The sequence below is a fragment of the Halichoeres trimaculatus genome, unplaced genomic scaffold, assembly GCF_033239565.1.
Source record: "Halichoeres trimaculatus isolate MK-OKI-2021-1 unplaced genomic scaffold, fHalTri1.1 fHalTri1_scaffold_16, whole genome shotgun sequence".
NCBI classification, from domain to species: domain Eukaryota; kingdom Metazoa; phylum Chordata; class Actinopteri; order Labriformes; family Labridae; genus Halichoeres; species Halichoeres trimaculatus.
Window position 1 is genome coordinate 3,988,149 of NW_027437194.1, and position 13,594 is coordinate 4,001,742.

Below are 13,594 nucleotides of genomic sequence, written 5' to 3' on the forward strand. Positions count from 1 at the left end.
CTCTTGTACCATGTTAGATCAGGAACATAATGCACTCACATCTTTAATGTCTCATCTAGAGTGTATCTATATGTTTATTTTCAGCTTTAAGTACAGCACCCCCTACTGTCAACAGGATGCCCTTTATATAAACAAAAATTTCTTCTCTTTTTTTACATTTTCAGCCTGAGATACAACCTGAACCCAACTACCTGCAAAATTCAGTCATGGCAAAAAAAATATGAATCCAGTAGTTTCATGTGATTACGTGCTCTACAGCGCCCCCTAGGTGGGGAAAAACGCAGCCCCGCCAGCTATTTTAAGCTACAAGTCTGAAATTTTATGTGCAAAACTATCATGCCTAGACCTACAAAAAAGTCTCTTATGACCATTGTGTATTCCGAACAGGAAGTTCAGAAATTGGAGTTAAATGTGGGATTTTGATGATTTATAGGGTATGTATTTCATCATGCTTGTCCTAGAGTTTTTCTCTCATCATCTTGTATTGTTTTTTTGTGCATATGAGACACATTGACAAATAAAAGTCAGTTACAGATTTTTTGTGGGATAAGATGCGTGGCCACAAATCATCGCCAAAGTTGATGATTCTTCAGGCACAATGAAAACCTAGCTTTCTCTCTTGTACCATGTTGGATCTGTACTAAAATGCACAAACATCTTCAGTGTCTCAGCCTGAGTGTATCTGAATGTTCTTTTTACCTGTAAGTACAGTGCCCCCTACTGTCAACAGGAAGCTATCTATATTAAAAACAATCTTCCCTTTTTGTTACATTTTTAGCCAGACATAAACATGAAACCACCTAGCCACAAAATTCAGTCATGGCAAAAAATTTAAGAATTAAGTATTTTCATTCTGTTAAAGGCTCCACAGCGCCCCCGAGGTAAGATAAAACCCAGCCCCTGCTGACTGTGGTTTGGAATGAACATTAGCACAAGTAGTTAAGCCCTTTTAGCCTTTAGCTCATGCTCTATCTTTCTCCAGTTTATCTTCCTTTTGCTCTTCTGTCCTTTTTCTGTCTGATAGTTAGGCTCCAGTGTCCACCATCACTACAAAATTAATCACAGAAATCGCTTTCAGCAGAGAAGAACACAGATCTCTCTTCTCACTACTAAACTTAGACGTACCGTAAATCAATCCGTACCTCCTCAACCTGATCAGGAAGCTACAAAGTAGCACTTCAAGATATCTTGTTTTGGTGTTGATGATCTCATTTTAAAATGTGGATTATGATCAGGCATATATCTACAAGAGAGACTTTTTCCAGATCACTTTGAAACTCCTTACAGCCCCTTAAATATCCAGGGTTCAAAAATATACTCTCATCCTGTTTCCTGCTGCTCTATCCACTGTCCTGTCTTCTCTAAACAAAGACATGAAAACAGAAAAAATAGCTTTCGATAGAAATGTAAAAAAAAAAATCAAATAGGCCTGGGGCGCTGTTGGCCCTGTGGTTTAAGCGCCTGCCCCGCATAAAGAGGCTGAAGTCCTCATTGCAGAGAGCAGACAGGGAGGAAACTCTACTCCCTGGTGGAGACCAGGATTGACTCATGGCCTCCACTGTTTGCTACACGCCCTTAGATTTCTGTCTTCATTTTTCCTACCAAATGCCCAAAAATGTAACATAAATTACCCCTCCTCACCTTTTTTGCTTGTTTTTTTTATTGAATTTGTTTTGTGTTGACAGGTTGCTGCAAAGGACACAGAAATCGGAACATGGAGTGACTGGAGTGTTGCCGTCCATGCTACACCCTGGATTGAAGATCCAGCTCCCATCACATCGACTACTGAGGTGGACTTCCCTACTGGTAAGTTTCAGCCTCACTGTGAGCTATCACTGCTTTCTCTTGCCTAAGGGTTGCTCTTTCAAACTTGTTTGTTCGGCCCAGCTCCATAGATTCAATATTTGGATCTAAAAAGCTCACAGAAAAAGTACTGAGTTGGAGCCATAACTGTCAGTTTTGTGTGTATAAAAACACATGCAAACTTGTTAGTGCTTGCAAAGCTGATTTGCTAACCATGTGCAAAGAGGATCTTGCAAAAACAGCATGTACAACCCATTCAGCGTGTTTTCCTTCAAGAACATGGAGAACATACGCAGATTGTCTGAACGCACAAAATTCTGGGAGGAGTAGATGCAAATGTCAAACATTGGTGTCCACAGAGTGACTTATCAAACCTCAAACTGTTAACGACTGCTGTTTTTGTGTCTATATTGAATATGTTTGAAAGGCAGGCGCAAACCGGCACAGCGTTATGCACAAACGGCTAAGGTCATTGTGGAGAGGTGCAATGACAGACGAGGAGAAGAGAGTGAATCTTCTGTATGCGTAGCAACATTTTAGGACTGTCAGAAATGAAAATAGTGGGGACATAATGCCTGTCACGGTGTTTCTCAAATTTTTTCAGACCAAGAACCACTTATCCCCCCAGAAAAATCTTGCGGACCACCATGAGCTGAATAGACCCAGAACAACCCCCCAGAGAACAAACTAATATACTATAAACTGGAATCAAACATGTAACAACTTGTAAGAGCTGCAACTAACGATTATTTTGAAAATAAATCAATACGCCATTTTTTTTTTACTATTAAAATAAACATTTCATTTCTTTAATTCCCTTTATTCAGAACAAGTAATTTTTCACAATGACTGACAGTGACTAGAATTAAAAAGTGCACTTAGTCCCTCATAATTTGGTGGGTTTTTTTGTTTTTTGTTTTTTTAGAATGAAGGAGAAAATGGACCTGAAAACCTGAGTATGACTACATTACTCATATAGTATTCCATAATAATAACAATTTCCTGTATTTCCAGTATTTAAATACTTAAGTACTTCGATTAAATTAAATTACTCAACGCTTTTATGGACCAATTTCTGTAGATTTTATCAATTTGTGTAGCAGCCGAACAACTCGCACCCCCCACCTCCTCTTTTTCCCGAATGTTTCATTTAAAAAAAAAAACACAATTTCCTTACGGTCGTTGTGAACCACTAGGGGTCACTGGCGGACCACCAGTGGTCTTTGAACCACAGTTTGAGAAATACTTGTTTATCCAACAACGACACAGCTCTCACCTTCTGTGCAATAATCTGCAACCCACCTGTCTGATTTCTCCTCTTTACTAAATTAAACACTTGGTCACATCTCCACTCTGGACTCAAATACAGATGCATTAGGGTAATAGAAAGAGTGCCACCCTTTGGACTCAAGTGTTATGTACCTCAATAAAAGTATTTCAACATGCTTAAGATAAATAGTTAAATAGATCACAGTGATGGCATACCTACTGGTCAAAAGTGGTACTGCAACATATTCTGTCAAAATAACTTGTTTGCTTGCTGCAGAGGCTGCACCTCATCTACATTCATGGTTTTTGCACCAAACAATAAACTGCTGCAACATGCCCAGACGTGGGGCGAGGGCAAATTAGCATTCAAGACTAGTTCTTTGGTCCCAGGTATTGAGAACCTTGACGTCTGACGGATGATTGGACCGGATCAAACCTCAGAGCACCACTGAATTTTAAGGGACAGATTTTTGAACAATGACTGTCGTTGTCATTGATTTTGACCTTAGAGGAAATTCCTTTTTTCATCTTTATCTTTATCTTTTTGCTCGATAAAAGTTTGTACAGGTGTACTGAAGGGACTGAAAACCTTGTGGGGCATCAACTGACCAACTCTGCCACAGCAGCTGCAGAAGTTTCTCAAAGGCTTCTGTAGTTTTCACATTGCATTTCAGGCTTGATTTGTAATACTCTCATATCTTCAAGTTTAGTTCAGTTCAGGTCGAAGGGAAATTAACATGTATTTACAAAAGGCTGTGATAGTGTAACTGAATCTATGAAGATATATTACAGCAGTAATTCCCTCATGCTTGTTTTCATCAGCCTTGTAGTCCATCAGCTGGAGAAATCATTGTGATGATAATATAGAGTCCCATAATGTTTTCACTATTGTTCCTGGTGCCTACGGCTGTCACACAATAAATTTCCTGAACCACTTAGGTATGAAATTAAGTTTTGTTAATAACTTTCTTTATCATTAAATTGAGTACACCATAAGCGTTTGATAGCTCTGAACTTTTATCGCAGCATGAGCAATAAGATCCAGCAGCCTCAAGACAAATCGGCTCACATCAACCTGAGCGCCTGAACATCGCCTCAGGGAAAAACATCTTTTTAAAAATTCTCACGTCTCTCCAACAAGCTCAGATCGGCTCACTTACGCTGCAACAACGCTACATTTTCCAGCAGTGTGTATGCGTGATGGATGGTGATCCTACACTGCATTTCTGGGAGATTATTGCATTCTCAGGTCCCCATCACACACACACAGATACACACTAACACTCACACACATGCTCATAAATTGGCAAAGACAGAAGCTTTCCCTGGGAGCTCTCCTGTTGGCACCTCTTCAGCACGTGGCAGAGATCACTTGTCAAATGAAAATCTCTCTACACACCGATGATCCCTGAAAATCATCCTTTCCAGGCTGAACTGTCTTTTTGTGCATGTCTCTCTGGCCATGCTGGAGCAGTCGCCCAAAAATTCACATGAAATACAGATGAACAGGTTTGACAGTGAATTTGATTAATTCATTCAGAAGGGCCCGAGCCCACCAACCACAGGTGCAGCACTTTTAAGACCCCTAGGTTTATTCCTTGTGTGCCTTCAGCTTGAGATAGACCTGAACCTACCAAGCCAAAAAATTCAATCATAGCGAAAAATTCATGAATCCAGTGTTTTCATGCAGTTATGGGCTCCACAGCGCCCCCTAGGTGAATGAAACACAGCCCCTCCAGCTACTTTGAGCTACAGGCCTGAAATTTCATGTGCATAACTATCATGCCTAGACCTACAAAAAAGTCTCTTACGGCCATCATTTATTTCAAACAGGAAGTTCAGAAATTGGAGCTAAATGTCGGATTTTTGCGGTTTATGGGGTAGGTTTCTCAGCATACTTCTTCTACAGTTTTTTTCTCACTATCTCCTAATTTTTTTTGTGCATACTAGACACATTTACGATTAAAAGTTGTTTACAGATTTTTTGTAGGACAAGAGGCGTGGCCACAAATGATCGCCAAAGTTGACAAATTTTCAGGCGAAAGAAAAACCTTGACAGCTCTCTTGTGCCATGTTGGATCAGAAAGACAAAATTCAGACACATCTTTAATATCTTAACCTGAGTATATGTTTATGTTTACTTTCAGCTTTCAGTACACTGCCCCCTACTGTTAACAGAAGCCATTTAAATATGAAACATCCTACCTTTTTTTACATTTTCAACTTGAGATATAACCTGAACCCACCTAGCCATGAAATTCAGTCATTGTCGTAAAAAAATGTATAAATCCAGTATTTTTGTGCAATTAGGGGCACCACAGCGCCCCCTAGGTGAGGTAAAACACAGCCCCTCCAACTACTATAAGCTACAGGTCTGAAATTTCATGGGTATAACTGTCATGCCTTAACCTACAAAAAAGTCTCTTACAACCATCATTTATTCCAAACAGGAATTCAGAAATTGGAGCTAAATGTCAGATTTTGCCCAATTACAGGGTATGTATCTCAGCATACTTCTTCTACAGCTTTTTTGTCATCATCTCCTATTTTTTTCTGTGCATACGAGACACATTGACGATTAAAATTTATTCACGGATTTTTTGTAGGACTCTTGGTGTGGCCGCAAAGGACCGCCAAGGTTGATGATTTTTCGGGCAAAATAAACCCTTAATAGCTCTCTTGCACCATGTTGAATCAAGACCAAAATGCACACATAACTTCAGTGTCTCAGCCTGGTTGTATTTATATGCTTCCTTTTAGGTTAAAGTACAGCGCCCCATACTGTCAAAGGAAGTCATTGAGGTTTTTTTTACATTTATTTTTAAATTGCATGTGGAGTGAGGGCCTACTTATTGCTGCTTGTGGCTTTAATTCTACATTGAAATGCTGCAGTAGTCTTCAAAATGTGGACGTGTTCATCCACAGGATCACCAGCTGCATATCAGTGTGAAGAATTTTGTGTATGAAGATGTTTTTAGTTTCATGACAACAAGTCTGTGGATCAGAATTTAAGGCTTGTGTCAACCTTTCACAAGTCAACAAATTCCAAGGTTGCTTTTTGCTCTTTTTCTGTTGTTTGTTTTGACTATGCCAAAAAAACACTTTTTTCATTAAAGTTAAATAAAAGAAGCCTCAAGCACCAGCAAAATACAAATAACTCTTCCAATTGCCGGCAAAGATCAAGTTAAAGAACAACTCTTAAATAAACATTTTTGACATGATCTTGCTGAGCTTGATTTGGCTCTTGACTTGGATATTTATTTTTCTGGGGAAAGAGGAGTTTTGAAACAGTAGAAAAAAGTCTTCAGGCTAATATCAGTGTGTCCAGCATTAGTATAAATATGTTAGGCACAGAGATCTGTAACACAGCTGTCAAAAATAAATCCCTTCTGGCTTTTTATTGACAGGGCACAGCCAAAAATCCAACACAGAGCGAGACACAGTCCACAGACAAATACACTCTTTGTCTGGGATCCTCCACTGATTTACATCTTCTGTTGCTCATATCTAAACTAAGTTATTAGTTTAAAAAAAAAGTCCTGATACATACAGCTGTCTCCTGCAAAACATGCAACAGTGTACTTTGGACCAACAAGTACACTGAATATGATGTTGCTAAAGCTCCAGAGTGGATTCAAAGGCTAAGGCTAAGTTAGCCTCAATGTGCATTATAATATCGAAAAAAAAAAAGGCTATTACGAGAACAGCTCTGCATTAGAGTTAATTTCCATGTTCTTGAAATATATTATATATGATGATTATGGATGTGCCGTATACATAATGTTGTGGAGCCAGTGTGAGCTTCTCATAATGGAGAAGTTTGACTTGTTCCTGATTTGGCCTCAACAGTTTAAGAGTTTAACAGTTAAAGAGACGACTTTCCACTATTTTCAGACCACTTTTAATTTAAACTTCCGTGTCTCAAGAACTTTATAAGACTCGCTGTAATGTTGAGGTCATGACGCGAAAATAGTCAGATGACTAAAAATAATATATATTTTTTCCTTTCAAGAGTCTAATCTCTTCTTGGCTCTTCCTCACGACAAACTTTACGATCACCAAAAAAACCTACATAAGAACATCAGCTGTCAATCGTCTTCAAAGTGGACGTAAAAATATGAAAATTTTGGCCGATACTGATATTTACAGATGTACCAATATTGTTGTCATGGCCTATAACCGATATTTATTGATTTACCGATATTGTTGTTATTGCCAATTAGGGATGGGTACCGAATTAGGTACTTTTATAGCTACCTACCGAATTCAGTCAAAAGTACCAGCTACCGATTCACATAAAAATCAAAAGGAACAATGTTTAGGTACCTAAATGCATCTTTGTGACCGTGAGGAAGTGGAAGAGTAGGCGATTTTCCATGCTGGACATGAACACAACATTGCAAGGTTATAAATTGAAGAATAAAAATGTTATATTGAAAAATTGAAACATTTTATTATTAAAAAAATCAATATTTTTTACCACATAAACAGAAAAAAGTACCGAAAAGTGGTAACGTTGAGTACCGGTACCAATTGCCAGGTATTGGGCATCAGTACTGTATCATTTCAAATTTGAAAGGTACCCATCCCTATTGCCAATAACCAATAATTACCGATTTGCCGATATTGTTGTCATGGCCAATAACCGATGTTTACTGATTTACCGATATTTTTGTTATGGCTGATAACCAATATTCACCAATATCGATATTGGTGTTTTTTGGATCAAAAACAGGAAGAGAGATGTAAAAGTAGAGGTTCCACTCTTCTTGGGTAGTTTTGGTGTTTACATAGTCAGAGAAAACAATATTATTTGGATCTTGAAAGATTGTTCAAGATGCTATAGGAATGTTGGCCGCTAATGAGCAAATATCGACCGATACCAATAACATAGCGGCTGATACTGATATGTTAAAAAAATGACCAACATTGGACGATACAGATTTTGATACCGACATAAGGTGCATCCCTAACCACAACTCATCTAGAATGACTGAGGAGATTTTTTGACCTATACTGCAGCCAGCCACCAGGGGGAGCAGTTTTTGTGACAGGCGGGCCTCAAAAACCAAGGTCTACCCATAACTCTTCTCTGACAGGCTTCATAAGGGCTGGCCAATCAGAAGTAAGGGGGGTTGTGGAACGGGGAGCCTTAAAAAGACAGTAGCTACACAGTGTTTCAGATAGATGCTGAAATAAGGGTTTTCTGAAACATCAGCGTGAGAGAAAACAGGATTACCAGAGAGACAGAATTGATTTTAAAAAACCACAAAACCTCTTGTAAATGAAAGTCTGGATCATCCCCAACCAGCAGAGGTTCTTTTGTTAGACATGTTCTCCTCAGTGTTGGAAAAACAAAGTTGTTTTCCTTTCTCTTTCTTTCTTTCTCTTCATATTTCAACACTGTGTTTTCAGAGTATGTCACATCCTTGTCAAACTGTTAAATGGGATCACTGGAGTCAGTGCATTGGTAAGTTATTTCAGTAGACTGTTCATAAGCTGTGTTGAACATTTATGTCAAGCCGACTCTAAGTGGAAACAATGGAAAAGAAACTGACCTGAAAGTCTGATTTAGAGACTTTTTAAACCCTGTTCAGAGTCTTTCTAAAAATAAATCTCTGCAGGCCTGTCTCCCTCTCCATCTCCTACCTGCTCATTAAAGTTTCCAAACAGTTTGACAGCAGTGACTCCTGTTCGTCATGAGCAGCAGTTCACATCCATCATCACATATTAAATATGAGCTCATGCATCCCTAAAACTATAAAACACACACAGCTGAACACACAGCCAGCTCCACTGCCTCATACACAAACACATGAGGACAATACACACACACACACACACACTCACTCTCTCACAGAGACAGAGAGTGAGTCAGTACCCAGTGTATTTCCCTTGTTCTTAGAGAAAGAACAGGAGGTCATTGGGATTCTCCTCATACCTCTCCTCCATCCAGCTGCGGCTTCTCTGCTTCCCTTCCCTCTCTTCTTGTCCTGTTCTGCCTTTCCATCTCATTCTCTCTTTAACCTCCAAGTCTCCTTTTTTTCTGCTTTCATGGTCTTTGTCTTTTCTATTTCCTCACACTCTTCTTTATATCGATCACTCACTCTGTCTCTTAGGACTTTTTGTCACCTCCCTCTTCGTACCTGACTTTTTTTTGCTGCCCTTCTCCACAGACAGGCGCCTGTTTTGTTTATTTCACTTTTCATCGGCTCAGGATGAGTCCATGTTGCCATTGATTTGAATGCAATTTATCAGCGTGGTACTATCCTCTCCTTCTTGCCAGGTCACAACTGTTAAAACACAGCGCACACCATTTGGATACACCTTTATTTCACTATCAACATTCTTCTTGTCTTTGTGCTTCAGAAATATGGTAGCAAATGTTTTTTAAGGAGGTTCTGGAGGAATATTTTGTAAATTTAGTGTAAATAAAAATCTTGTAGGAAATAATGTCTAAATAGATCTGTCAACGTTTGTAAGCTAGGCCAGGGTGATAAAATAATGCTTCTCAAGAAGAGACTTTAGTGTGTTTAAGCAGCCAAAAGGGCACTTAAGTGTTTTGTCTCCCAAGAGGGCACTGTGGTGTACTTTTTGCCACATTTTTGTCCTCCCAAAACAATACTTAAACCTGCATTTTTTAAATGTTTTCACATCGGTAGAATCTCACTAAAATGTGTGTAAACAGCCAAGAGGGCACTTAAGTATGTTTCAGTTCCCAAAAGAGCACTTAAGCACATTTTTGCCTCCCAAAAGGACACTTAAGCCCACTTTATTGCCATATTCTTGCATCCCAAGAAGACACTTAAGTGTGTTGAAGTAGCCTAAAGGGCACTTAAGTGTGTTTCAGTTCCCAAAAGAGCACTTGAGTGCATTTTTTTCCCCACATTTTTTGCCTTTCAACAGGACCCTTAAGCACACTTTTTGCCACACTTTTGCTTCCCAAGAAGACACTTAAGTGTATTTAAGCAGCCAAAAGGGGAACTTAAGTGTGTTTCAGTTCCCAAAAGAGCACTTAAGCACATTTTTTGCTACATTTTTGCCTCCCAACAGGATACTAAAGCCTGCATTTTTGCCATATTTTTGCTTCCCAAGATAACACTTAAGTGTGTTCAAGCACCCAAAAGGGGAACTTAAGTGTGTTTCGTCTCCCAAAAGGGCCCTTAAGCAATTTTTTTTGGCAAATTTTTGCCTCCCATGAAGAAACTTTAGGGCACTTTATTGCAACATTTTTGATTCCCAAAAAGACACTAAAGTTTGTTTAAGCAGCCAAGAAGGCACTTAAGTGTGTTTCATTTCCCAAAAAGAGCACTTAAGCACAGTTTTTCGCCACATTTTTGTCCCTTGAGGGGACACTTAAGCACACTTTATTGTCACATTTTTGCTTCCCATGAAGACACTTAACCATGTTTAAGCATCCAAGAGAGCACTTAAGTGTGTTTCAGTTCCCAAGAGAGCACTTAAACGCATTTTTGTCACATTTTTGCCTCCTAAAAGGACACTTAAGCACAGATTTTCGACTCCAGAGAGGACACTTTGGCGTGTGTTTTTGTTTCTAAAGAGGGCACTTAAGCACTCCTTGTAGAGAGTAGAGAGTACTTAAGTGCTCTATCTCCTTAAAGGACACTGTAGCATACTTTTTTGCCACATTTTTTGCCTGCACAGTGGGAACTTAAGTGCACATTTTTGCCTCCCAAGAGGACACCAAAATCGTTTTTTGCCCTCTAAAGGGGGCAGTTTTTTTTGCCAACCCAGAGGGCACTGTAGTGTGTGGTTTTCCATATTTCTGCCTCCTAAAAGAAAACTTAAGTGCAGGTTTTTGCCCCCTTTTTAAATTCATAGAGGGCACTTAAACGTTCACTTAAGTAAGTTTTTCTGCTACATTTTTGCATCTAAAGAGGGCAAACATTTCCCTCCCAAGTGTGCACTTCATAAACTTTTGCCTCTTAAAAGGGCAGTTGTATCTTGCCAATCAAGAAGGACCTTCATACACTTTTTGCCACGTTTTTGCTTCCCAAGATGATGCAAAAATCTTGTAGAAAAATACTTTGAATAGAATTTGTCAGAGTTCATTTTGTTTTGCTGGTGCTTGAAAAGCTACCTCACATGAATGATAAGGAGTCGCAGTAATCAAAGGGGTTATGATTCAGTTTGCATTCACCCTTTGAAATGATTATATTGGCAGATTTTAATCCACAGAGACTGAACTGATTTCCTGTTCTCAGTAAGGCTGATAAACACAAACTACTCAGGTAGGGTCAGATGTTTTCACCTGACCGGCTTGTTTACATCCCAACACCGACCAAAATTCCCCCGGCCGCTCAGCCGAAAAGGAAATGAACAGACTTCCTGTGACTTATTGATTGTGTATAGCTCCCGGTGTAAAAAAAAAAAAAACACACACACCAACACTTTTCCTCGCCTCTTCTTTTTGTCTCTGTTCATGTATCAGCCACAGCAGGTGGCCCAAACCAAAAAGAGATGAACAAAAATAGTATCTAGTCATAGTCAAGTGTCTGTTTTGTATTCCCACATCAACAACCTCATTTTACATCAAAAGGATAGCACGGTGACAGACGGACGACATTTAGAAATCCCATCCTGGGTGACTCAGCTATTGCTTAGCAACAGCATTCCAGGAAGTAAAAAGCAGATCAGTTGGAGGCTTAAAAAAGTTGCAGCCATCCCAAATTTTGCAATCATCAAAGATATAAGTTTCTGCCTCACCCACTCTGTGAGACAGAAACTGGATCCTGTCTCGCACCAGGCTGGATATCACTTCTTATATCCCTCTCTTCAAAGACTATTTATAGGTGCTTCGTTTCTGTTTCAAGATATCGCCTCTGCGGGGATGCCTGCAGGGCCTGCTGGGTGCTGGATCTAATCAATGAAAACTTTTACTTATTTAGTCTTTGACATCAAGCATTACAGTTTAATGGTATTTCAGGAGTTCAGAGTTCCTGGATTAATTTTTTTTTCATTATTATCTCTTTCCCAAAAGCACTCTGGGGTGTTAAAACAATCTGAGCACTCTGAAGGAGAGGCCATGCATAATGATTGTCATCCTGCAGAGTCCTGTTTGAGGAATCCTTCATATCAGACTCAGAAAATGACTGTTCAGCAGGGCCGTGCTCAGACTTTTTAAAGGCAGGGGCAAAAACTAGGTGGGTCTGAGTTTTGCATCCCAAGAGGACACTTAAGCTTGCATTTCTGATTCTAAAGAGGGCACTTTAGCGCTCATTTTTTCATTCCAAGAGAGCACTTAAGTGTGTTTAATCAGCTAAGAGAGCACTTAAGTGTTTCACCTCCCAAGAGAGCACTGTAATGAACTTTTTGTCACATTTTTACATCTCAGGAAGGAACTTTTGCATGTTTTTGCCTCCCAAGAGGTCACTTGAGTTCACAGATCTGCCTTCCAATGACGCACTAAGTGCACTTTTTGACACATTTTTGCTCCCCAAGAAGATACTTAAGTGCGTTTGAGCAGCCCAGGAGGGCTCTGTAGTGTCTTTTTTTGCCTCAATTTTTTCCTCCTAGGAGGACACTAGACACTAGTGCATGTATTTGCATCCCAAGATGGCATTTTTTGCCTATGAAAGGGCACTTAATGTTTTTGCCTTCCGGGGGGAAACTTGAGTGCTCTTTTGGCCACATTTTTGCCTCCTGAGAAGACACTTTAGGGCATGTTTTAAGCCTTCCAGGAGGTCACATGAGTTCAGAGATTTGCCTCTCGAAGGGTGCACTGTAGAGTGTGGTTTTGCAATGAGCACTCTTTACCACACTTTTGACACATTTTTGCTTTCCAAGGAAACACTTACGTGTGTTTGAGCAGCCCAAGAGAGCACTGTGGTGTCATTTTTGTCACATTTTTGCCTCCCAAGAGGACATTTTAGGGCACGTTTTTGCATCCCGAATTGGCAATTTAGAGCATTTATTGCCTGTAAAAGTGCACTTAATGTTTTTGCCTTCCAAGGGGACACTGGAGTTCTCTTTAGGCCACATTTTTGCCTCCTGAGAGGACACTTTAGGGCATGTTTTTTGCCTCTCAAGAGAGCACTTGAGTTCATAGATTTGCCTCCAAAGGGTGCCATGTAGAGCATGATTTTGCAATGAGCACTCTTTACCACACTTTTGACACATTTTTGCTTTCAAAGAAGACACTTAAGTGTGTTTGAGCAGCCCAAGAGGGGACATTACAGTGTCTTTTTTTACCACATTTTTGCCTAGAAAAGGGGACACTTGCTTGCATCCCAAGAGGACACTTAAGCGCACGTCTTTGCATTCAAAGAGGGCTTTTTAGAGCATTTTTGCCTATAAAAGGGCATTAAATGTTTTTGCCTTCCAAGGGGACACTGGAGTGGAGTGCTCTTTTTGTCACATTTTTGCTTCTACAAAGGACCCTTTAGTGTGCATTTTTGGATCTTAAGAGGTTACTTAAGTGTGTTAAAGAGGCCAAGAAGACACTTCAGCACCAGTTTTTGCATCCCAAGAGGTCACTTTAGAGCATTTTTTGCCTACAAAA

General features: G+C 39.7%; 1 protein-coding gene across 4 annotated transcripts in view; it reads left to right on the forward strand.

Moving 5' to 3' along the window:
• The window catches only part of cntfr (ciliary neurotrophic factor receptor), a 397,904-nt gene that overhangs the window by 376,343 nt on the left and 7,967 nt on the right, over positions 1–13,594 (forward strand). For all 4 annotated transcript variants that reach the window (XM_074691062.1, XM_074691061.1, XM_074691064.1 and 1 more), the window contains one exon: positions 1,686–1,806. In XM_074691062.1, coding sequence (XP_074547163.1) covers positions 1,686–1,806 — 121 coding nt within the window. The remainder of the gene's footprint in view (positions 1–1,685; positions 1,807–13,594) is intronic.